The sequence below is a fragment of the Labeo rohita genome, chromosome 10, assembly GCF_022985175.1.
Source record: "Labeo rohita strain BAU-BD-2019 chromosome 10, IGBB_LRoh.1.0, whole genome shotgun sequence".
NCBI lineage: Eukaryota > Metazoa > Chordata > Actinopteri > Cypriniformes > Cyprinidae > Labeo > Labeo rohita.
The window spans coordinates 26,903,282-26,913,653 of record NC_066878.1 but is presented as its reverse complement, the minus strand read 5'-3'; the positions used below and the strand labels follow the sequence as shown (position 1 = coordinate 26,913,653).

The 10,372-nt window shown below is 32.1% G+C and overlaps 1 protein-coding gene across 1 annotated transcript; it reads left to right on the top strand.

Annotated features, from left to right (window-relative positions):
• Positions 1–5,474: 5,474 nt before the first annotated feature.
• Positions 5,475–9,687, top strand: tdgf1 (teratocarcinoma-derived growth factor 1). Its single transcript, XM_051121482.1, has 6 exons — positions 5,475–5,655; positions 5,744–5,793; positions 5,883–6,038; positions 7,534–7,648; positions 7,737–7,846; positions 8,943–9,687. Exons 1-6 carry the CDS (start codon positions 5,639–5,641, stop codon positions 9,041–9,043), a joined length of 549 nt encoding a protein of 182 aa, XP_050977439.1. The 5' UTR covers positions 5,475–5,638; the 3' UTR covers positions 9,044–9,687.
• The last annotated feature ends 685 nt before the right edge of the window (positions 9,688–10,372 follow it).

Here is a 10,372-nt window from a genome sequence, read left to right as displayed (position 1 = left end):
GGATGCTAGGCAGTTGCTAGTGTGTTCTGGATGGTTGCTAGGTGGTTGCTGTGCTGTAATGGGTAGTTGCTAGGGTGTTCTAAATAGTTGCTAGGGTAACTACTTTTTTGCATCATTTTCACCTGCCGGACCATAAAACAGGTGGGAAAATCCCACAGATACACATTAAAGGAGGGAGCAGCGTCTTGCACACGTGCAAACATCACTTACAATTTCCTAGCAATTGCATTTGAATAGTTTAATAGTCTAATTTAAAAGACAAGTGAAAAGTAGAAGCAGGCACATTTAATCTGGATTTGTCCCCTCAAATGGGCGTCTTGCTGCCCACCACTGCTGCTCTAATTACCTCACATATTCCCCTGGCAGCAACATGACAGGCTGTCAGCCGTAGCAGACAGAAATGCACCTGTGAGCAGAAAGAATAAATCACCTTTTGACTCTTTCTGTGCTTGTAACAAAAGCGCAGCTCCGCAGTCGACCTGAAGACAGCAGCGCAGCGCAGAGATTCGTGACCTCAGTTCCTCATTCGCTGTTCATTAGTGCACACAATTTAATCCTTCTTTATGTGAATGAATTATCTAATTAAACCTCATTAGCCCATTAGCAAACACTAAATGCATGCAATTTATGAACTCAGCTTTGCATTCAATCAAGCAAATGGAATCCAAATTAAAATGAATATGAAATAAATAAACCAGATTTTGTCGTGATTACTTGTTTAAATCTTGCTGCTATCCTGGAGTGTTGTGGCTGTTGACAGGGCATTGATATATGGTTGCTAAGCTGTTGCTAGGGTGTTCTGAGTAGACATGAATTCAGTTAAACTCTTTTAGATTTGTTTTGTGTTTATATGTGTATGTATGTTTTGTATTTTCAATCATTAACCCTAAATATGAACAATAATTAGTATTATTTTAGTATTATTTATATACTGTATTTATTAATATTTTGAAGCTTTTATTTTTATATTTTCAGTTTTCAGTCTAATTTTAGTTACAGTAATTTTATGTGATTTTGTCATTTTGTCTTTTATTTCAATATTTATATGTAAATTGAATATATTTATTTCAGTTTTAATAATTTTAGTACTTTAGTACTTTATTTCTGTGATTTCCAGTATTTTTTTTAAGTTTTTAAATTTTAAGTTTTTCATCTAGTAATTTTTTTCCAGCTTTATTTCAATTACTGAAAAAAAAATGTAATTGTTTTAGGTAATAATAACACTAAGCGATATGCTTTTGTCATTTTTGTCATTTTCATTTGTTTTAAATATTTCTATTTAACTTTTATTTGTTTTTATTTCCGTTTTAGTCATCTTTGTACGTCAACTTAAATGTGTTTATTTCAGTAATTTTCCAAAGCAACAATTTATTTTAATTCTAACTTTATTTCAATTACTGAAAATAAAAATTACTTTGACTTTTATATCCATTTTGTTTTCAATATTGCATTTTTTTCAGTTTTAGTCATTTTATTACTTTAGTACTGTATTTCAGTCATTTCCAAAGGCAATATTTATTTATTTATTTATTTTTTTAAGTTTTTTTTATTTTTTTTTATTTTAGGTTTTTCATCTAATTTTCAAAAAATCAGTTTTAATTTTAGGTAATAATAAAAAGACTAAGTGATGTGCTTTTATATTTTTTTTCCATGTCTATTTAAAAGTATTATTTACTATTTCAGTCATTTCTAAAGGCAATATTTAATTTTTTTTTTTTTTTTTTTTTACGTTTTTTTACGTATTTTTAATTTTTTTAAGTTTTTCCATCTAATCTTTATATTTTTTCCAGCTTTATTTCAGTTACTGACAACAATTTGCAATCATTTTATTTGTAATTAATAATAGCAACACTGATAGTGATGTGCTTTTGTCATATTTTCATGTTTTAAATATTTTAATAAAACATTTACTATTTCAGTCATTTTCCAAGGCAACATTTCCATAAGAACATTTTATTTTTAAGGACGTATTTCAATTAGTGAAAATGACAATGGCTTTTTTTTAAATATATATATTCTTTCTTTCTTTCTTTCTTTATATATTTATTTATTTTCAGTTTTAGTTTTAGTAATTTTAGTACTTTGACTTATTTATTTCAAACATATTAATTGCATATTTATTTCAGTTTAGTTCAACTGCAACGTTTCTCATTTTCATTTAGGTTTTTAAGCATTTTAATTTAATCCAGATTTTTCATAATTTTAATTCTAGTTTACATTTTTAAATATTCCCATTTATTATTTTTTTGTTTATTTATTTATTTATTTATTCATTCAGTTTTAGTCATAGTCATTTTAATACTTCAGCCTTTTTATTTCAAGCATATTTTTGCATATCTATTTCAGTTTATTTCAATTGCCAAGGCAACATTTTAATTTTCAATTAGGTTTTTAAGCATTTTAATTTATTCCAGCTTTATTTTGATTACTGACAATTATTTTTAATAGTTTAGTTCTAGTTCTAGTTAACAGTATCACACTCATATTGATGCATGACTTAGCAAACACCCTTCATAAATACACAAATCTTTTCCATAAATGCGGATTTCATAAAAAGGTCATGAGTCTCTCGCTCATGGGTCAAAGGTGCCTGTCATGTAATATAGCAGCATCTATAATGTCAAGCACAACATCCAAAGCATTCAGTCTGACCTTTAGCCTTTCAGGTTTGGCCTGCGTCACACGCTCCACCAACTTTATTTAGCAACTGCTCGACGTCTGCGTTAAAGATCATTCCTCTATAGATGGACAGAGCGGCTGTTCTGTAGAAAAACAATTCCCAGCAACAATTAGAGGAAATGTTGGCATGAAATGTCAAAAAAACATTAATGGCACTACAAGAAAAGCTCTCCCAGCGGTGATGCATTGTGCCTGGAAATGAAAAATGCATCAACCTGAGCCATGTAATTTGCATGTAATTTCTTTTTAAAAAGGATGATTTTTTCCACCAGACTAAATTAACTGTTTTTTTTTTTTTCATTATGCAAAAGGCAGACATACATTAAATGTGAAATGTACAAGACAGGGCCATCACTAAAGCTTGCATTTAGATAATATTATGCTTGCTCTGTTTAAAGACATACATTTTGACTTTAAAATAGAGTTGGGGTTTAGGAAGAGAGAGTTTGTGAAAAGAGAAACCAGGGCATATACTGAAGTGCGTTTGACGTTTCTGGTTATGTAGTTGAAACGGAAAAAACGACAAACTAAAGTGTTTGAAAGTTCTTCACCTCACGGGCTCTGAGAGGAATCGGCTAATTAGAAACCAATAACAAAGCATATGGACAGAAATAGAGCGCGCTGCGGCTGCTCGTGCTTTACGCTGCTCTTTAAAGAAGCGAACCGCATCAAACACCAAAAAATCCTCAAAGAAAACGTACTCTAATGACTTTAGGTGTTTGGCGGTTATATATAACTGCTGCCGCTCCTTTGGAAATGTCAGCCTGTGGGAACAAAATCACCACAGAGTTTATTTGATTTTCACGCATAAACAAATAAGAAACCATAGCAACTGAGAATTATTCTGAAAGCACAGGTCAGATTTTGCCTCAACAACAACAAACACCACAATGATAATTTGCTATTTATATCTGCTTTTCAAATTAAGAGTAAATATATATGCCCTTTACAGCATCTAGATAATAAAAACAATACATAAACACACAAATAAGTGCAATATAAACAGAAAACGTGCAATTAAAAAAGTACACTTTCGGCAAAAGCAGCTGCGTACTATAGGTGTTGTGCTCTGCATTGTCCAAGTATTATGAATAAATTATGCAAATTTGCATTGAATGAAAAAGAGGCACTTAGGAAAAAATAAATCAATATATGAGTTAACAGAACTGAGAAGGGAAATATACTGGCAATACCAAAAGCTTGGCTTAATTTATATTTCTCATGGTCTTAAAAACTTTTGATTAAATCTAGATAAACTTAAGAAGCCTAGATAACTCTTATCCAGCCATCTGAATAATATCAACTACCAGTCAAAAGTTTTCAAAAAGTAAGATTTATGTTTTTTGAGAAAGTCTCTTCTGCTCACCAAGCCTGTATTTATTTGTTTCAAAGTACAGCAAAAAACAGTAACATTTTGAAATATTTTTTACTATTTAAAACAACAGTTTTCTATTTAATAATATTTTAAAATGTAATTTATTTCTGTGATTAAAGCTACATTTTCAGTATCATTACTCCAGTCTTCAGTGTCACATGATCCTTCAGAAATGTTATTATTTAAACATTATTTAAAACAGTTGAGTAATTTTTTTCAGGATTCTTTAAATAGAAAGATCAGCATTTATCTGAAATAAAAAAAAGCTTTTGTAACATTATACCATTCAAAAGCTTGGAGACAGTATTGTTTTCTTTTTCTCAGAGAAAGAAATGATAGAAATTAATACTTTTATTTAGCAAGAATACTTTAAATTGATCAAAAGTTATGATAAAGACATTTAAAATGTTATAGCAGAATTCTATTTCTCTATTTATGTTCTGTTTTTCTTCATCAAAAAACTAAAAAAATTCTATTCTGCCGTTTTCAACATAATAATAGTAATAAATGTTTTTTTTTTTTTTTTTTTTTTTTTTTTTGAGCAGCAAGTCCGAATATTAGAATGATTTCTGAAAGATCATGTGACTGGAGTAATGATGCCAAAAATCAGTGTTGAAATCACAGGAATAAATTACATTTTAAAATATTTTTAAATAGAAAACAGTTATTTTACATAGTATTTTAAAACAGTTATTTTAAATAGTAAAAAAATACTGTTTTTGCTTTACTTTGGATCAAATAAATACATTGCTGAGCAGAAGAGACTTCTTAAAAACATAACAGTTATAATGTAATAATAATTTTAAAAATGTGATTTTAAACTGCTTTTTTTAAAAAAGTATATGTAGTTATATTTTTAGAATTTAGTTTAAAAATACAAAAATTGACTACATATCTTTACAAAACACAGATTGTAAAAAAAAAATATTTTTGCCATATAGGAAATGATAGTCAGATAAGAGGTCATATTTAATTTAAGAAGGCTGTGAGGGATAGGCATGAACTGTATAAACTTTTTTTTTCCTACTTACACGTTTTTTTCTCTCTCTCGAAAAAACGCTTCATCAGCTAAACAGTGTTAAACAACAATACAATCCATTAAATGCACTGTACGTCTGTCCCTAACAGCGTAATTTTTTATGCCTGTCACAAACTAAATACGGCGCTACTCTTACTAGAGTCTATAATCGAAATCTTTTTCACTTGAGAAACAAAGATACTCGGTAAAATCCCGCATTATACAGCATCAAAGTGCTTTTACGGCGATGGGGCGCAGATTGAGCCTCTAATCGCTTCTCTGTGATACTGAAGAGAATCGATTCGCCTCAAACCAGTTTGACTGACGGAACTAATATGAATGGACACTCATTTGCATTAGTGGGTGCGCGTATCTCATGTATGACTATGGGAGGGGTTTACAGGTGTTAATAGCGCGTCATGGGGGAGTCCGAAGCCCTAAAGATAAATAACAGACCCCGGAGAGGGACAGATAGAGTGTTTTGGTCATTTGGTGCGTGGTGATGACAGTGGTGATGTTTTGATGCTGTTGTGATCAGATCGGTAGTTTTGCAAGCGAGCGGAATTATGAATCAACTCTTCAGGTGAGCAAATGATTCATTGATTCGATTTAGAATAATCGAATTGTCTGTTTTTCTCCTCAGGCCTAACATTTGTTATTCTTACTTATAGGTTTTTGGTGTGCGCTGTGGTGGTGTGTCAGGCGGTTTCGTCGGAATCAGGTAAAAGTCGGGTTTTTACGTTGTTTACATCCATACGTGGCTGGGTTTTCGAAGCTTTTTTCTAACATGGGTTCGCGTTTTTCTCTCAGGATGTGAAGGAGCAGAATGTGGGAAAGCTGGAGTCTCTGGAAAGCCAAAACAACACGCGGAATTCTTGAATAAGTTCAATGAAATGAACACGCAAACGCCGCAACGTCAACACCGCAACGCCGAGGCCGTGTTGCCGTTCATAGGACTGACCGGAGGTGAGATCATACTTACCACACCGTTGTTTTTAACTAAATAATTCATTGTAATAAAAAAATATATTTTTTTTCTTATTTTTTATTTTTTAATGTCTGATATGTAGATATTGCAATTATTTATCATGGTTTCTGAAGGTCTAAAGTCTTAATTCACAATAATATATCTATCTATATATATTTTTTTTTAAATACTATTTCAAACACTATTATTCAGAATACAATTTTAGTCTTTTAGCCAGCATTTCACATTTAATGTAACGTGTTTCTTTTTCTTTAAATTTAGTTTTTTATTTTTACAAAAACTTTTTTTTATCCTGGGATATATGTATTTAATTTAAAAAAAAATCTTTTTTTTTTTTTTTTTTTTTTTTTTTTTTTTTTTTTTTGTGATTAAGACTTTGGACCTTCAGAAACCACGATGAATTATTGCACTATCTACATAACAGGCATGAAAAATTAAATTTAAATAAAAAAATAACATCTAAAATACATACATCCCAGGATGCACTAAAAATTGTGTAAAAACAAAAATTAAATTTAAAGAAAAAGCAAGCAAAATGGTGAAATTCTGACTGAAAAAACATAGACTGGAATTGTATATATATTATTAAAAGTATATACTATTATTAAAAATACAATTTCAATCTTTTTTCAGTCAGAATTTCATGTATAATTTAATGTTACCTGCTTTTTCTTTATTTAATTTGTTTTTACACTATTTTTTCCAGTGCATCCTGGGATGTATGTATTTAAAATTTCATTTTTTATTTCAGTTAAATTTTTAATGTGCAGATCTGATATGTAGATATTTCAATCATTCATTAGGGTTTCTGAAGGTCTAAAGTCTTAATTTACAAATTAAGGCCTTAAAAGGAGCAGAAAGTCATGGCATGTTGCATGCTTTAGTTTTTTTTTTTTTTTTTTGGCAAACAATTAAATAAGTTTATACTTTAAAAAAAAAAAAGAGCAAATACGTCAATTGTGTATTAAAACTTGTTTTCATTTTTCTGAACACACTGTCAGATATTTGTTCTTGTTTAAAGAACAAATAAACAAATAACCATAAACTCACTTCACCATAAGATTTCTATCATTTTGCTTCAAGTAAATGAATCTTGATTTAAGGTTCTTAAGACACTTGCACTGGAAAACAACAAAAATACAAAGGAAAACATCACAACAATCTGTTGCACTTTAATTGCACGCAGCATTTACAATCAGAAACCAGAGTAAACAATGTGCACAAAGTAGAAAACTGCGTTTTCAGCATTTACGCTGGAGCTGAGTGGATTTATCCATGTATTAATGGGAATTCCAGTGTTGTCAAGCGTAACGGCCTGCACAGTGTCTGGATGGTTCGGTTCGTGTCGTGTTGGGAAACAGATGTTGGTAGCAGCTGTTTAGATTACACGTCATAAATTTTGCAGGAGGAGGCTGCTGTTTTGCGTTTGCATCCTTGTATTTAACATCTTTATTCTGCTGTTTGTCAATTCAGTTGCTAAACAAAGCCGTACCTGCTGCAAGAACGGTGGGACGTGCATTTTGGGAAGCTTCTGTGCCTGTCCAAAGCACTTCACCGGCCGGAGCTGCGAATATGACGAACGCCTCAGGTAACAAAAAAACATCTAGATTTTGCTGTACAGCACTTTTTTGGGTCGCACACAGTTTTTAAATGATAATGTGTTTTTATTCCAACAGGGATTGTGGTGTGATTCCACATGGAGAATGGGTTCAGAAAGGATGTTCGTACTGCAGATGTGGATATGGACTTCTGCACTGCTTCCCGCATGTTTTCAGCAAAGACTGTGGTGAGTTTATAGATGCATGTTTGCTGTACACTGCACAAAAGACTTTATCTGTTGCTGTTTATCTCCAACTAAACCAGTTACAGCATCCCAAAGGATATTAAGAGTGTGTCTGGCTTTCCTCACTGTAATATAATGAAACTGCCCACTAAAACAGTCAAAATGACTTTCTTACTAAGCAGTCCAAATATCTGAAATTTTACATCAAGATAGATTAAACCTGATTAAAAGAAAAAATATCTGCCAGTGGGGTCACAAAAGTAGTCTCAAGTAGCACGGGTATATTTGTAGCAATAGCCAACAATACACTGTATGGGTCAAAATGATCGATTTTTCTTTTATGCCAAAAATCATTCGGATATTAAGTAAAGTTCATGTTCCATAAAGATATCTTGTACATTTCCTACTGTAAATATGTCAAAATGTAATTTTTGATTAGTAATATGCATTGCTAAGAATATTTAGAGTTTTTTACACTCTCAGATTCCAGATATTCAGATAGTTGCATCTCGACCAAATATGGTCTTATTCCAACAATCAATGGAAAGCTTATTTAGCAGCTTTCAGATGATGTATAAATTTCAATTTAAAGTTTAAAATTGACCCTTATGACTGGTTTTGTGGTCCAGGGTCACAAATATGGCTGATATTGTTCTCCTTTTAAGCATAAATTTGTGTAATTGTAATGCATTTTTTTTTAGAAACAAGACTTAATATCTCAAGTTACGTTGCTTCCCATTTAAATGTACAGAATGTTAAGATATTAGGAGTGGAAAATGACAAAAATATTGAGCAAGAAATCACTTTTGGCTGTTTTAGGGCCCTTTCCATTATATTACAGTAAAAGAAGTTAAAAACATAATGCCAGACGCACACTTATCCTGTAACCGGTTCAGTTGGAGATAAACAACAATAGACAGACGTTCTCACCTCCAACGTTTCCCTAATAGGGCTGTGAATCACTGACTAGCGCTTGATTCAGCCTGATGGCAGATGATTATTCAGGTCGTCTGTTTCTCGTCTGAGTAGCTGCTTCTTCAAATAACAGCCTTGTATATTATTTCATGTTTATTTATCTTTTCTTTTTTTTTTTTTTCAGACGACTCTCAAGAAGTTCGGTGGTACCGCTCAAGCTCCCTCAGAACGTTGTCGTCTTCAGTCGTCATGTTTGTTGCGTTTATTTTACCCTTTTTACTGTGAGTTTGTTTTCTTAACTACGTTTTGTGCATAAATGCTCTATTAGATTTAGAAATATGACACAGCGGAGATGAACTATGAACGAGACGTTTTATTTTCCTTGACATTTAGGGCAGCATTTATTGGTGGCACTGAAATGCATTTTGCTTCCAGTGGAAGTGTAACTAGCTGTGTTAAAAGCAACTGTTTAGCGAAGGAATGTGTATATAGGATTTATATTGAAAATATATTGTGTGTGTGTCAGTGCGCAGCCGAACCGAAATGAATTCTGTCTGTTTGTATGTCTCTTTGTTATACAAGAGAATGCACTGGCCTGAAAGTAAAAGTTTTTTTTTTATCCCACTTCTGTTTTGCTTTTAAAATGTACGTGTCTTTTGAACAATAAGCTTGTTTTAAAGTCAAGTTCTGGCCGTTCAACTTTTGTTTGCTGTGCTTGTCAGTGGAGAGAGAGGCTGATAATGCTCAGATAGCTTGTGATTGTTGACCTTTCGGCTATTTTCTCTTATCTTATATAAACAAGTCGTCCAGCCAATCAATCTCACTGACTATCTTGACCTTTTTGAGTTGGCCGGTGATGTACTGTAACACTCTGTATGACTGAGCGAATGAATTTGTCTCATCTAATTAAAATTCGCATCAATAACGGAGATGACTGACTGTTTACTGACTTCAATTAAGCAATTTATCATGGGTGCTGAAAATTAGATTGGATCCCAGTAAACCGAGGCTATGAATAACCATGAGATACTTTTGAGTGCAAAACGACTTAAAGTTTACGTTTTGTTACATAAAACACAATATTCATTCTAATGTTCCAATATTCTAATGTTAATTCAAGCTCATTTTTAGTAATTCTTCTAGAGACTCCAATTTCCAAGAATATACTATTTCAGTCTTTCTATTCAAAATGTCACAGTTAATTCACTGTTTCCACCATTTCTTTAACATTCGGTGAAATTCACTGTTGAAAATTGACTTTCTTTCTGTGTCTGAGCTGAAAGCTCTCTTCCTGTTGGCCTCTGAGATACAGGCTGAATAAACAGAGATACTCAGGACTCTTTTGCACTACAATGCTCTGGTTCTCTTTGGTATTAATAGCTGGGTGGGGTTGGGGAGACCATCCTAAGCCCTGCATCTTCTCCATTGTCAAGCGTGATAACGACCTCATTCTGCATGGAGAATCTACTCTTACATGTCAAAGAGATGCTTATAGGGCTGTCTCATGTAATAAATGACTAGGATATGGACCAGCCTGCTATTCAGGATTTAGGAATGGAAACAGTTTAGCTCGGTTAAACTCATTTGACATTTATTTTTGTGTAAGGAAAAAGT

Excerpts from the sequence above, each read along its gene's own strand:
- tdgf1 (XM_051121482.1), top strand. Across the intron at positions 7,649-7,736 it reads GAATATGACGAACGCCTCAG|GGATTGTGGTGTGATTCCAC; the intron begins GTAACAAAAAAA and ends TTATTCCAACAG. Across the intron at positions 7,847-8,942 it reads TGTTTTCAGCAAAGACTGTG|ACGACTCTCAAGAAGTTCGG; the intron begins GTGAGTTTATAG and ends TTTTTTTTTCAG.